Source organism: Bos indicus x Bos taurus, chromosome 4, assembly GCF_003369695.1.
Source record: "Bos indicus x Bos taurus breed Angus x Brahman F1 hybrid chromosome 4, Bos_hybrid_MaternalHap_v2.0, whole genome shotgun sequence".
Classification (NCBI taxonomy): Eukaryota; Metazoa; Chordata; class Mammalia; order Artiodactyla; family Bovidae; genus Bos; species Bos indicus x Bos taurus.
The window spans coordinates 44,745,015-44,760,381 of record NC_040079.1 but is presented as its reverse complement, the minus strand read 5'-3'; the positions used below and the strand labels follow the sequence as shown (position 1 = coordinate 44,760,381).

The following is a 15,367-nucleotide window of genomic DNA, read 5'->3' as shown; positions in this document are numbered from 1 at the left end:
TGGGGTTATGGCTCGGCCTGCCCAGTGAGCCCCAGTGCTGTTACTGGGCTGAGTACCTTGAGAGAAGAATCCATAGCCTTCAAGGGTGCTTTTCCATCTCACTGCAATAAACGTAAAGTTAGTTACTCAGTCGTATCTGATTCTGTGACCCCATGGACTATAGCCTGCCAGGCTCCTCTGTCCATGGAATTTTCCGGGCAAAAATACTGGCATGCCTTCCTCTAGGGGATCTTCTCAACCCAGGGATCAAACCCACATGTCCCACATTGCAGGCGGATTCTTTAGTGACTGAGCCGCCAGGGAATCTCAGCCTAGCCCAAAGGAAAATACCAATCTGGAGCTGCCTCTTCATTCACCTGGGCTTGCCAGGTGACCCTAGGGGTAAAGAATCCTCTTCCCAGTGCAGGCAACATAAGAGACGTGGATTCGATCCCTGAATCAGAAAGATTTCCTGGCAGAGGAAATGACAACCTGCTCCAGTATTCTTGCCTGGAGAATCCCATGGACAGAAGAACTTGGTGGACTATTGTCCATAGAGTTGCAGAGTAAGATATGACTGAGCATGCACACACTTCTGCATTATTCGCATTAGATTTTGTTCAACAGCAGAAAACGCCGACATCCATGGTGGTTCTATTTTTTTCACTTGGAGTCAGTGTTCTGTAATAGTAATTAAAAAAAATTTTAAACAAATACATTTGAAATTTAATTATCTCATGTTTCAAGTGTCGAAGAAAGAATTAGACACTGATAGGAGTAAGGGACGTCAGCCTTGCTCTGCGTGCTTTCTGTCTTTGTAACTGTGTGTGGGTGAAATGGGGTGCCCGATCGTGGAGGTGTCCTGCTCTCTTTGTGTTTTCTGTTATCAAACAGCCACTCCCTGCTCCGTGTTAGGCTTCTCCCCTGTAAATAGAGCGCTCTCACCTGGGGTGGGACTTTGAACTTCTAGGTCCTTTTGAGGTGAAAGGTTGCAATAAAAAACACCCTTCATAGTTACTGTTTTTAAATTTTGTTTTGCAGATAATCCAGGTGATAAGCACGTGTCTGTAAACTTTGTTCAGGACACATCCAAGTTCTGGTACAAGGCGGACATCTCCAGAGAGCAAGGTGCGTGGGCCGGATGAGGACCCTGTGTCTGGGGTGGGAGCGTCGGGGAGGCATCACCTGGGGATGGATGCGTTAGAGCAAGGCCTGCACTTCATTACCTACCTCAGGGGAAAGGCTGCAACCTTTAAGTTTTTATTGGAAAACATTATTCCTAAGGAGGGAGCCAGCCAGGAAGGGGACCAGCCATGATCATTCCAGTGTTGGGGTGCAATTTTTGGTGGCTTCCACCAGCCAAGGTCTGGCCGGTGTTGCCCGCGATGCCGCAGATTGTGATGAGATGTCACGGGTCCCAGCCTCAGGAGGAAGTCAGGGGGAAGAAGTGTCTTTCCTATTAATGGGCACACCTGCCTGTGTCACATCGGAAGGACAGACTGCCAGCAGCCTTAGCCCAGCTCTCACACACAGCACAGTAACTCTGGGTGTGCAATTCAGTCTTAAGGCAGCTGGCGAATATGAGAAATTGTTACTACTGTTGAGCAGCTAAGTTGCATGTCACTTTTTACTAGAACACGAATGTAAGAGATGTCCCAGAAGGAAGCTGGCATGCCATTGGTGGCGGTCCCTCTGGGACCGGCCCTTAGGCAAACAGCACTCACTCCTTCAGCAGAAATTCCTGGGGTCCCTGCGAGGTGCTGTTGTCCGCCCTGGAGGTGATGACACGGCCGCCTGTGGGCTCATCACTCCCAGGCGTCTCTTGGAGAGGATGACATGGAACTGGCTGGGGGGCTGGCAGACGCTGGTCAGGATGCCCAGGAAGGAGGTTCCCCGGGGTGGGTGGCTGGGGGTGCTGGACTGAGAAAGGGGATGGCGGGTGTTCCAGCGGCCAGGCGTGCTAAACGCATGGTGAACCGCCACTCAGGGCTGGGATCTCAACTTGGGGAAGAAACTAGGAACTGCTCTCCTGGGGAATTCCTCAGAAATGCCTGGATGTGAATAGTTAAATGCCTGGAAAACAGAGCCATCCAACTTTTTCATAGAAATTCTTATACTCAATTAGGCAGATAATAAAAATGGTAAGAATGTGGCTTTCTTCCCATGAGCTCAATGGACCAATTGTCATGTCATGTGGGGGGAGCCCTCTTGGCCCCGAGAGGCTTCTGAGTCCCTGAATTGGCCTTTGTGCTGTGTGCACTCACCACGTTTCAGGCTCTGGTGTGGCCAGATGCTCCGTTCCCGTCCCCTCCCTGCTCTGGTTGCAAGAACCCCACTCACTGTGGTCCTTAGCTCTAGTGCTCAGTGCCTCATCCAGCTCGACAGACCCTGAGAGTGCTTGTTGAGGACCTTGCTCTAGAGCGTTCTAAATAGACCATCCTACTCCAGTGGCTCAGTCTTTCAGACCAGGTGGAGGCTGGGCTGGACTGTCTCCTCTGAATGAAGAGGCGGGCTTGGTTGGAGTGTGCCTGATGGGTCCTGCAAGACAGGCATGGCGCAGCCTGCCTCATAGGGTGTGGGGAAGAGACTCTGGGTGGAGGGAACCTCCCTTGTTGGCATCTGCTAGGCAGTAGGAGTTATTGTTGTCATTTGACTAATCTTGCTGTGCTTAGTTGCTCAGTTATGTCTGACTCTTTGTGACCCCATGGACTATAGCCCGCCAGGTTCCTCTGTCCATGGGATTCTCCAGGCAAGACTACTGGAATGGGTTGCCATGCCTTCCTCCATGGGATCTTCCCAACCCAGAGATCCAACCTGGGTCTCCCGCACTGCAGGTGGATTCTTTACTGTCTAAGCCACCTTCAGTTTACTTCAGTTTCTCAGTCGTGTCCGACTCTTTGTGACCCTATGAATTGCAGCACGCCAGGCCTCCCTGTCCATGACCAACTCCCGGAGTTCACTCAGACTCACGCCCGCGACTCACACCCATTGAGTCGGTGATGCCATCCAGCCATCTCATCCTCTGTCGTCCCCTTCTCCTCCTGCCCCCAATCCTTAGCCACACATTTAAAAATATTTCTTTGGGGTGGATCCCATCTCAAAATAGCTAATACGTGCATGGGGCATTGATTTTCCCAGTTGAACTCCAAAAGCGGAACCTCTTCTATTTTCTGGATATTTTGTGCAGACAGCACCTACACAAACGAACGCTCTGGTGGGTGTGCCAACTTCTCCAAATGGAAGAACGCCTCTTGTGGGTTTGTTGTAACTGCTGGGATGTGCTGTTTTCTGGAAGAACTGTGATGAAATTTCAGGGAGATGGAGGAGGGGGAGAAAACCTATTGCCTGTTTTGGGGCACAACTGTTCACATATTTCTATGGAAAGGTTAGTTCCTTGGGAGTTTTTTTAAAGGTGAACATAAAAACCTCAGGAGAAAAGGGGCTCCAAAGTAAAGTAGAAAATTTTTTTAAATTTATTGATTTTTGGCTGCACTGGGTTTTCGTTGCTTTATGTAGGCTTTCTCTCGTTACAGCGAACCAGGGCTACTTTTCATTGTGGTGGTACATGGGCTTCTCGTTGTGGTGGCTTCTCTTGTTGCAGAGTACAGACTCTGGGTGTTCAGGCTTCAGTACTTGCAGCACTTGGGCTCAGTGGTTGTGGTTCACGGGCTTAGTTGCTCTGAGCGCAACATGTGGAAACTTCCGAGACCAGGGATCGAACCCATGTCCCCTACATTGGCAGGCAGATTCGTATCCACTGTACCATCAGGGAAAGCCTAAAGTAGAAATTAAGTATGACTGTGCCAGCTGTGCTCTCTGGTCTCTGCTCCAGCATCCTTGAAAGCTCCAGCTGCAGGGAGAGAGGTGGTAAGGATGTGGCTGCTGCCCCTGCAGCCACACGGCAGACCTGGCTTTGCCCCTGAAGGTACACTAGCTCGTTCTCACAACCTCAGCAAGGGTTCATTTCTGTTTCAGAAACAATGAGTCCAGCATGGCCCTCAGGCTCTCTTGTGCCCAGGTGGCCTGGTGATGGGTGGAGAGGGGAGGCCTGAGAGGGTAGAATGGGCCAGAGAGGAGCCAGCCTTCTCTCCACCACCCAGAAGTCTGCTGCCCAGAAGGCTGGGGCACTTCTTTGTACCACAGTGAAGTAAAATCATGACTGACAAAGAAAAGCCTTGGTTATCACAATTGAAAAATATGACTTCTGTAAGTGATCTTTCCCCTACTTTAAAAAAATAACATATGTTCAGCTCCCATAATCAGAAAACATGCTATGAGACAAGACCTGCTCACGGGCCTGGGTCCCTGGTGTCTGTTCCCCACCCGTCTTGGGGGGCGGGTACCAGAGCAGCAGGTGGGCTGTGGCTCCACGTGTTAGGCTTGCACCCCTGGGGTCACACCAGACCCCCTCCCCTTAGAGAGCATGTGCTTTCCTCTGCTTCTTTCCCACCATGCGCATAAGCTCGTGCTTGGGGCCTGTCCTGCCACAGGCTGGGGCAGTGCATGGAAAAAGGTGTAGAAGAAACTGGCTGTTTTATCTGCAGCCAAGCAAATGCCATGTTGTGGGGTGGGGCTGGAGTCAGGGTACACAGAGGACCTGGAACAGGGGGCTCTCTGGGGTTATTTCTGTTGCTGACGGTGCTTCCAGCCACTCCCAGGTTAATGTCCGGCCCACTCTACTCCAGACAGGGCCCTGGGCTCTACAGAAAGGCAGCATTTCCATGGCTATAAGTGTGAAGTGCTTTATACTTTAAATCCCTAGTTTTCTTTTTGTAAAATGTATAAAAGAAATCTTGAGAGGTGTTCTGGTTACTGGAGAAAATTCTCACTGGTGTCTGGGCCGCATCAACCTGAGGATACTGTGATGCTAACCCATCCCTCTTTTTTCCTGTATCCTGAGTCCAGGACCTGGGAGGCTGGACCTTGAGCTTCAATGGGAGGGATATTAGAGCTACCTGTGTTCCAGCCTCCCTGGGGCAGATGGCAGGTGCGGTGCCAGGTGCATTTCATGGCCCTCACTGGCCACATCAGATGGGGTTCACAGCCTCGTCCAAACTGGAAACAGCTGGCCACAGTTGCCACCCCTGCCTCCAAGCCACGGGACGGAGGGCTACCTATGGCCATCCCCTGGGCCGAACCTCGGGACTTTATTAAATATTCAGTAACTTTGGGGGTACATCCACAGTCTTCAGAAAGTATGATTGGAAATTTCTTTCCTCCTATGGAAAGTTGAAAGTGCACGCAGGGAGCCGTAGGGCAGGGCCACGCCGGGGACCAAGTGGCAGCCCTGCCTGACTTCCTGCTCCACGAACTGTATGCGGAAACCAGTGGGCCTCGGTTTCCTGGGCTGTCAGGTGGGGTCCTCATTTGGGCTTCAAAGATGCTGTGGGGTTAATGGGAATTGCATGTGAAGGCAGCACCTTTGTGATCTGAACGGACGGGCCACCCTGTAAAATAAAATAGTCAAGCCCACACGGAACTTCTGGTCATTGCATTTTCCCTTACCCTTGTCACGGCCGTAAGTGGAGTCAGGCCGTGGCGTCCCCCACAGACACTCACGTCTGTCTGTTCCCCTCTGCAGCCATCGCCATGCTGAAGGACAAGGAACCCGGGTCATTCATCGTCAGGGACAGCCACTCCTTCCGAGGTGCCTACGGCCTGGCCATGAAGGTGGCCACACCCCCGCCCTCTGTCCTGCAGATGAACAAGAAAGGTGGGTCCTGCTCTGCTCAGCGGGGCCTTGCCTGTCAGTTCCCTCTGTTCCCATGAGGTGGTGGGTGACTTGCAACAGCACTCATAGGTTTTCCTCTTAGTATTTATTTTTTTTTGGCTGTATTTTAGTAAGTACTGTCCTAGCTCAAGAAAGAAGGTTAATTATTTATAAATTTCCTTTTTCTTTTTTTAACTTGTTTTGATGGGTGATCCATCCCATTGTTCAGATAACAGAACAATAAAGCAAGGCCTCTGATCAGGAGTCTTTGTTTCCATTTTCAGCCCTGTCTGCCTCAGTCCCCTCTTGCTTCCTGTGGGTAAACATCTGTAATAAATTCCTGTCTTCTTACTATCTGTTCAGTGCACACAAATAGGCATTTTTCCTTTTCTCTTACATAGAAGGTGGCATACAGTATACACGGTTCTTGTTCCTACACCCTGTAGAGTATTTTGATGGATTGAAGATGAGGCCAGTGCGAGCCTGAAGTCTTGAGACTCTCCCTTCTCAGGGAAAAGGACAAAGACTTCCTCCGTCTCTCGTCCAACATTGCACTGGTGGCAAATTCTAGCTGAATAATGTGTAGTGCAGGCAGGGTGTCTTCTGACCTTTTTAATGTTTTCACTTGTGAACATAACCAGGTACAAAAGCATTTGCGATGCCTACATGCATAAGTAAACATTATTGTGAAGCAGATGTGCATGTATCCAACCACAGGTGACAGCCTTGTGGGGAAGCCCCTACATTCCCTTTTCTGTGTTTCGTAATCCATCACCACCATGGCTTTTGGTTTTCGAGGATACTGGATTTAACTGGTGAAGGCCCTTCCAGTGACCCCGTGTCCTTCTGACATACCCCCATTAGCCCGTGAGTGCTCCAGCTTTCTGAAAGCAAGCATGTTTTAGGCTTACCTTGTACTTCCCCTGCTCCGGCCATTTCTCTAAAGATCCTTGGTTCTTTATATTGGGGAATAGTATCTAGAAACCAAAATCTAATCTCTAGTTTGGTGTCAGAGTATCACTCCTCTCTAGGACCTGAGCTAGGGAATGTAAAAAGTAAAAGTGTTAGTCACTCAGTTGTGTCTGACTCTGCAATCCTGTGGACTGCAGCCCACCAGGCTCCTCTGTCCATGGAATTCTCCAAGCACGAATACTGGAGTGGGTTGTCATTTCCTCTTCCAGGGTATCTTCCCAACCCAGGATAGAACTCATGTTTCTTACACGTTTCCTACATTAGCAGGCAGGTTCTTCATCTAACTAACACCACCTGGGAAACCCATCTAAAACAATTCCTGAGCTCATGCTGATAACCACCCATTCAAATACAAAATCAACAGGTCTTTTCTCACTGCTCCCTCAGGGACAAGCTCGGTTCCCAACAAAGCAATAGACTTTCTCCCTTCCTCTGTCCCCTAATATATGGCTTCTGGTTTATTCTTTTTTTTTTTTTAATCTCATCCTGCCCTCTGTGCCTTTTTTTTTTTTTTACCAACTATGCCACAAATTCTAAGGAAAGGGAAAAGATTCTTTTCCCCTAAATGGAGATTGTGGGCTGGAATGTCAGCAGGTCACATGACTCTTGCTGGGCACCTGGACTCACCTGGGTGAGGGAATGGTAGACCAGAATGAGCACAGATTCTGCCCCCTTGGTGTTCAGCTGGAGCTTTCAAACCTAGGCCAAAACTTTTTTTTCCTGCATGTGTTATCTTTTTGGAAATACAGACGGTGGTGTATAATTCTTAACCTCCAGGTGTGCATCCTGCCTCTAAGGTCAATATTGACTCAGTCTTCAGGCGAAGGCAACAAAATAGAGGATTTTAGAATAGCAGATTTCTGGACATGCAGCGTTGCTGGTGTCCTCTTGGTGAAGTTTTATCTGGCTGCCAAGTCTTCAACCAGCCCTTGGATCTGGTATTTGGATTTCACAGTGTAAGGACAGATCTGAGAGGAGAGTTGACTAAACCAGGAAAAAGCCCAGCAAGTCACCAGCCACCCCTGGTACCCCAGAGACAGAACAGCGACAGACGTGTGGCGGGGGCTGTTCTCCAAACCCCTACACAGCTGGTTTCCCACTGAGTCACTTCTCACCACTGGCATCCAGACCACACTCTGGGTCTTCCTTCAGTTTAGAAGCCATGGATCATTTTCCTCCCACAGCTGAATGGCAAAATGTTCTTTTCCCCGTTTTTATTCAGTACTGCCTTTTATGGAATCTGATCATTTCCTTTCCTACCAGCTATACTGCCCTTGTGAAATGCTGACACTGATGTTGATATTTGTCACTGTTGTTTATAATAAGCATCATTAGGGAACCTGCTGTGGGCCAGGTGTGGGGCCCAAACCTGCCTCTAGCAGACCTGGCCATCAGAAATGTTAGAAGTTACAGCAGACACATTCCCATGGAAACCTGTTGCCATGGAGACACATTCTCAGGGAGGGTGCTGAAGGAGGTGGGAGAGACACAGCACAGCATGAAGGTCTGTGGGATTCATTAGCACAGCAGTGACTTCTTTTTATTCTGTTTGTTATTAGTACTTTTCCACCACCAGACAGTTTGCCATTCTGTGGTTTTTCAGGATGCACTTTCTTTCTGGGCTCGTGGGCTGGCATGAACACAGTGTAGTAGCAATATGATTAGAGGGCTTGCTTTCAGGAGGGGCTTGGTAGCTGACTCCTGGCTAAATCTTACTCAGAAGACTGGCACCCTTCCAGCTCTTTCCAGTGATTCATTCTTGGCCATCATGCTGTGTCTGGGTCCTTCTAAGCTCTTGTCTTAGGAGGTGAAGGAACTGGAGGTACATGTTCTCAGTTCTTAGCTGCTCATTCCCATAACTGGGAATTCTGCAGAATGTTTGAAGCTCTTTCCCAAGGATTCCTCCACCTCCAGCCGTGGTCACTGGAGGGAGTTCTAGCTGCCCATCCAGGCAGTGCTCAGACACTGTCCTGCAATCCAGCTGCTATTTCTGGAGTGGTTGTTTGCAGCCTACCTGTTGCAGGGGCCAGATTCTCCTTCGTGCTCTCATCCTCCCATGCTCTCATTTTTAAAAATGCTCTTCTCTTTGTTTTAAATCTCTCCCCTCAGCTGGAGATTTGGCCAATGAACTTGTTCGGCATTTTTTGATTGAGTGTACCCCAAAAGGAGTGCGGTTGAAAGGGTGCTCCAATGAACCATATTTCGGTAAGTGGCTGAGCGCCTGACATGGTGTCTGAACCCATGAGCATGAGCTCCCTCTGCTTGGTCCATCACTCTGCTGGGGCTTCACTCAGAGCATCTGCTTTTCATCCCCATTTTTAGATCCCTCAATTATCATTTCTAAAATAAACTGGATATGAAATTGTTCTTAAAAGCATTCTTAAAACTAGGCAAATAAAATGCACCATGCTAGGATTGGAAATGCAGGTTCCGTTAGGTATGGTCTATTCAGGCAAGCAGAGAAGTATGGACAAGGTTGGGAGTCCACCAGGCACAAGGAAAGCACAGATTCCCTGTGAGAAGAGATATTTTTTGACCCTGCAGGCGTGTCCAAAAGATGGCATGCACTCACAGGCAGAGCCTGAGCAAGCCAAAGCATCACCCTACAGAGACGATTTGGTGGTGCCGGTGAGGGCGGTCTCAGAATCAGCAGACTGTGTGACTTGTTTTTTATAAATTGGCAATGGCGTATCTTTGGTGAGAATCATCTGTAGTTCCTATTACCTGCCCCTTTGCTGTCTGCTGGACTTGCTGCTTCATTGAAGCTTTGCACAAATTCCCAGTTATTGAGTATGTAGGTTGCTAAAAATATAAGGTGACATGCTTTACAGCAGCCTCCTTTCAGTAGATGAATTAACTGAGCAATGCAGTATTTAGGGCTGTGCTCACTCCTGTTTGCTGTTCATCCATTCACAGGGAGCCTGACGGCTTTGGTGTGTCAGCATTCCATTACGCCCCTGGCTTTGCCCTGCAAACTGCTCATTCCGGATAGAGGTACGCTGCCGGGGCCTCAGGGCTGCTCTGGCTCTCTGTGTGGGGTCATTCACAAGGTGTTGGAATCCATAGAGATTCAGTGAGAAAAATCAGAACAAAACTTCCTTTCCATCACATGTCTGTGGGTAAACCCTGAATAGGTCAGGTCAGGTAAGAAGAGGTGGCCAGGTCAGGTAAGAGGTGGCCCACTGCCTCTACAGCCTCCACTCATATCTTTATATCATGGCTTTGTGAAAAGCTTCTGTGGAGCAAAGATTCTATAGCTCAGAAGTATAAAATGCTTGGACTCAGAGACCTTGCAAGGTCATTCACATTTCATTTTTGTAATTCTACAAAATCAGAAAAATGTTGATATTGTTGACTTTGGGTGCCAGATGAACTATTCTGTTTACCTTTGTGTTTGTTTCAAACTATCCATGGGAAAAGAATTTTTAAAAATAGCACCCACAGCATATGATCAGACATATCCCTGCTTTCCTAGGCCATCTCAAGTTCACATAATTGCATTATGTTCCAGAAAGATGATTAATTTAAAATATAGGTAGATGTGACTTACGTTTCAAAATGTAATTGTTCATATAAATTAATTCATAGATGAGAAGGGTAATTTTCTGGCCTGTGCCATCCCAGATTTTGCTTGAAGTGTGATGATGGCTTCTCTGGGTGCAGCTGTTGTTGCCAGGAGGAAGGCCCAGCTCTGCAGAGCCTGCCTGTCACCCTCCGGCATGCAGTCATGAGCATCCACATTGTCATGCATTTTCTTGTTCCTTCTTCCTACAGATCCATTGGAGGAAATAGCCGAAAATCCTCAGCAAACAGCGGCCAACTCTGCGGCCGAGCTGCTGAAGCAAGGGGCAGGTCAGTCCTCGATGTGTTTTCCTCTCCTACTGGCTCCTGGGCAGAGGTGGGATTCCTTTCTTGCCTGCAGGCTGGGTTCCTTTCCTTGCTGTGTCAGGGGAGGCTTCCTTCTGTACAAGCCACCACAGGGCTGGGCTGGGGGTGGTGGGGCAAGTGTCCTGGCGGCAGGGCCAGGACTCCACGGGCTGAACAAGACCAAATTCAGTGGTATAAATGTCACAACCTGTGTTTCATTTGGGGACATGGTCAGATAGACTGTGGGTAACGTGTCCCTCCAGCAGATATATAGTAAAGTGATCAATGAGTCCACAGTTTGACCCAGGGTGACACCGACCACCAGACAGCAAGCTACTGGGGGCACTCTTTTCTTATTAATATATTTTATTTTTTAGCACAGTTTTGGGTTCATAGAGGGTGCTGCAGAGGTTTCTCTTATACCCCCTGTCCCCACACACATGCACAGCCTCTCAATTAACAACATCCTCCATCAGGTGGGGCATTTGTTAGAGCTGATGAACCTACACTGACCCATCTCAGTCACCCGGAGTCCATAGTTTACATTACTGTTCACTCCTGGTGTACATTCTATGCGTGCATGCTAAGTTGCTTCATTCGTGTCCTACTCCTTGAGACCCCATGGACTCTAGCCCGCCAGGCTCCTCTGTCAATGGAGATTTCCCAGGCAAGAATACTGGAGTGGGTTGTCATGCCCTCCTCCAGGGGATCTTCCGGACCCAGGGATCGAACTTGAGTCTCTTATGTCTGCGTTGGCAGATGGGTTCTTTCCCAGTAGCGCCACCTGGGAAGCCCATGGATTTGGACAAATGTTTAATGACATGTATCCACCATTGTAGTATCACACAGAATAGTTTCACTGCCCTAAACATCCTCTGTGCTCCACCTGCTCATCCCTCCTCCCAAATCCTGGCAAACCAATCCTTTTATTGTCTCTGTGGTTTCACTTTTCCAGAGTGTCATATGATTAGAATCATACAGTATGTGGAGCCTTTTCAGATTGGATTCTTTCACTTGGTATTATGCATTTAAGATTCCTCCATGTCCTTTTAGGGCCTGAGAGCTGTTTCCTTTTAGTGCTGAATAATATTCCATTGTCTGGATATACCACACTTTATCCATTCACCCACTGAAGGACATCTTGAATGCTTATATATTTTGGTAATTGTGAATAAAACTGCTATAAACATCCACATGCAGGTTTTCATGTGGATGTAATTGTCAACTCCTTTGGATAAGTATCAAGGAGCACAGTTGCTGGATCATATGGTAAGAGTATGTTCATTTTGTGAGAAACCACCAAACTGTCTTCTCGAGTGGCTGCACCATTTTGCATTCCCACAGCAATGCATGAGACTCCCTCCTGCTCCACACCCTCCCAGCAGTTGGTGTTGTCAGTGTCCTGGAGTTTGGTCATTCAAAATAGGTGGTTAGTGGTATCTCATTGTCATTTAAATTTGCATCTTCCCAATGACATATGACGTGGAGCATCGTTCATGTACTTGTCTGCCGTCTTCATATCTTCTTTGGTAAGGTGTCTGTTAAAGTTGTTTGTTCATTTTTCAATAGGGTTATTTGTTTTCTTATTGCTGAATTTTAAGAGTTCTTTGTATATTTTGGTTCTTTGTGAGATTTGTCTTTTGCAAATACTTTCTCCTAGGAGGCAGCTTGTCTTCTCATCCTCTTGACAGTGTGTCTCAGAGCATAAGATAAGTTTTTTATTTTAATGAAGCCCAGTTTATCAATACTTCTTTTCATGGATCCTATCTTTTGTACCTAGAAAGTTATCACCAAAGTCATCTCAGCAGTTTCTCCTGTCTTATAAGAGTTTTATAGTTTACGTTTTACATTTACATCTGTTCTGTTTTGAGTTAATTTTTCTGGTGGGTTTAAGGTTTAAGGTCTGTGTCTAGATTGATTGTTTTTGCATGTGGATGTCCAGTTGTTCCAGCACCATTTGTGGGAAAAGACTGTCTTTGCTACACTGCATCTCCTCTGTTCCTTTGTCAAAGGTCGACTGACTGTATTTATGTGGATCTATTTCTGGACTCTATTCATTCCTCTATTCATCTGTTTGTCTTATTATTTCACCAATACCACACTGTCTTGATTACTGACATTTTATAGTAAGCCTTAAAGTCAGGTATTAATATATCAGTCCTCTCGTTTGGTTCTTCTCCTTCAATATTGTATTGACTTCCCTGGGTCTTTTATTCTCCATATAAACTTTAGAGTAGGTTTGTTCACACCCACAGAGTAAGTTGCTACAATTTAGATGGGGATTTCATTGCCTCTACAGATCACGTTGGGAAGAACTGACATCTTAATTATATATTGAGTTTTCCCATTCATGAATGTGGAATATTTAGTTTAGTTCTTTGATTTTATCAGTGGGAGTTTTATAGTTTTCCTCATATAGATCTTGTACATACAATATTTTATTAGACTTATACCTATTTCATTTTGGGGGTGCTAATATAAATTGGGATTGTGTTTTTAATTCCAAATTCCTCTTGTTCTTAGGGAAGTGACTAACTTGTATATTCACCTTATATCCTGCAGCCTTGCTGTAATTGCTTATTAGTTTCAGGCCAGGCCATTTTTGCAGCATAAGACGCAGTCCTAGCGACCCCAGCTTAAGAGGGCTGTGGACAGGCCACAGGGTTCTTGTGGGTGTGCCCTGCGTCTTGACACCAGGGACACTGTACTTTATTTCTGTTCTTCTTAACCCACCTGCGTGGTCATGTGGCAGCGCACCTGCCAACAGGTGTGACTGCTGCTCAGTCTCAGAAGTTGGGGTGGAAGCGGAGCCAGTTCGTGGCCAGGCCTCCAGGGAGACTCTCCCAAAGGAAGACAGCCTGGGTGGGGACACAGCCTGGTTGATCGATCCAGTCACAGGAAAGCACTTTCACTTCTGTTTAGTGAATATCTAGAGGCCTTTAGAGATGGAGTGAAGATACCCCTACTCACTCTCAGAGCTGCATCTGGCAGACTGGGGAATGAGAGCGGCTCTGTTCCTGGGGGGATCACATCCTTGGGGAGTGGCCAGGAGAGGTCATGGCTCCTACACAACTGAACTTGAGGCAGAGTCTGAATGTCCCATGGTCACAACAACCCATTGACTTATGCAGGGAGCTAGGCTCAAAAGGCCTTCAGGCTGTTTACAAAGCCGCATTCACAATCAGCTCTTTGCCTCTCCAAGGGGTGATGGCAATGGACAAGCCCCCAGCCCCCTGCAGTGTGGGGATGGGACAGGCTGTCCCAGCTCTTTGCCTGGGACAGAACTGTATTCTGAGTCACTGCAAGTCATTTGTTCTCAGCAGCTCTTTCTGGATGCGTGTGCTTTTAGAACTCCTTGCAGGGTGGATAGTCAGGGTCCAGACTGCACACTCCCCTCTCGGGATGTTTCCTTAACTGCAGGTGTGGTTGGGCTCTCGTCCCACCCAGGCCTACACTGAGACTGAGGAGGTGCCTCCAGTCCCCTCATCCCCCCAGGGATGCCAGGTATGAATAACTCAGCAGAGGTGGAAACACATCCTGACCAGTGGGCGAAGTCTCCTTGACTCCAGTGCTGGGTGTGTGTGTGTCTCTGAGTCACTTGCTGTCTACACCTTTGGAATTAGAATAAAGGGCACTTGCCCCAGATGCACCTGGCCATGAATTTATGCACGTCATTCGTAAGCCCCAGGGCCCTTGAGTCTGGCAGACGCATTAACGCCGCTTCCCCCTGTGTCTTCCAGCCTGCAATGTGTGGTACCTGAACTCCGTGGAGATGGAGTCCCTCACGGGCCACCAAGCCATCCAGAAGGCCCTGAGCATGACCCTAGTCCAGGAGCCACCTCCCTTGTCCACAGTCGTGCACTTCAAGGTGTCGGCCCAGGGCATCACCCTGACGGACAACCAGAGGAAGTGAGTGTGCCCAGCGGCCAGGCTGCCGGGGTGGGCGGGCAAGGCTTCTGGCCTCACCTGGGGTTAGACCTCCTACCAGCTCTGCTCAAGCCCCTGGATGTGTGGTGGTCACCAGGCAGAGCTTTGCGGTTCAGGAACGAATCAATGATCTGGTCAGTCTGTGCTTTGTCCTGATGTTCGGTATGTCCCCAGAGACATATATAAACTATTAACATTTGGCCCACATGCTGTTTTTTTAAAGAATCAGTAAAAATTTTAAAAAGATATATAGATCTTTGAGTATCTCTTAGATACACACACAGTGTGTGTGTAATCTGCAAATGCAAAAATCTTCTAAGTCATTTCTGTAAAAACTCTCCGTGACTATGATAGACTCTACTCATCTTTGCTTTAGTGTCATTACTTCTAACAGTTATGACAGAAGTTATAACTATTATCCTGTTTCAGGTAAGAGTATGACCTTGTTAGATATTATTTCAGTATTAAGTTAATGTTAATTAACTTAACATATATATTATATATATAATATATAAAATATAATGTATAATATAAAAGAATAATTTATGTCAATAATTATTAACTATTATTTAGATACTGTATAGTACTGTATCTTAGTTAGCAACATTTGAACATCTAGGCAGTAGATGCTGTTTCAATTTCCAGGGACTTCCCGCCAAGCTGTCGCTGAGTGGGTTCCAAGGGAGCGGAGGTTCAGGGAGAGGGGGGGCACTTGTGGAGCTCCAGCCGGAGCACAGAGCAGGGTTAGGTGCCTGGACAGAACAATGGCAGAGCCTTTGACCTCAGGATGAAAGGCATTTAGGAGGCAGTTTTTTATTTGCAATGGAAACGGCCTGCTGTAGTTAATGAAGGAGCCCGATCAACTGCCCTAAAAAGCAGAGTGGTGGCAGGAGCTTCGAGGGGTAGGCAGCT

General features: G+C 47.6%; 1 protein-coding gene across 8 annotated transcripts in view; it reads left to right on the top strand.

Moving 5' to 3' along the window:
* Positions 1-15,367, top strand: part of TNS3 (tensin 3) — a 222,654-nt gene that overhangs the window by 201,700 nt on the left and 5,587 nt on the right. For all 8 annotated transcript variants that reach the window (XM_027539303.1, XM_027539304.1, XM_027539302.1 and 5 more), the window contains 6 exons: positions 1,021-1,107; positions 5,561-5,692; positions 8,771-8,866; positions 9,578-9,655; positions 10,436-10,513; positions 14,269-14,437. In XM_027539303.1, the coding sequence (XP_027395104.1) occupies positions 1,021-1,107; positions 5,561-5,692; positions 8,771-8,866; positions 9,578-9,655; positions 10,436-10,513; positions 14,269-14,437 (640 nt within the window). The remainder of the gene's footprint in view (positions 1-1,020; positions 1,108-5,560; positions 5,693-8,770; positions 8,867-9,577; positions 9,656-10,435; positions 10,514-14,268; positions 14,438-15,367) is intronic.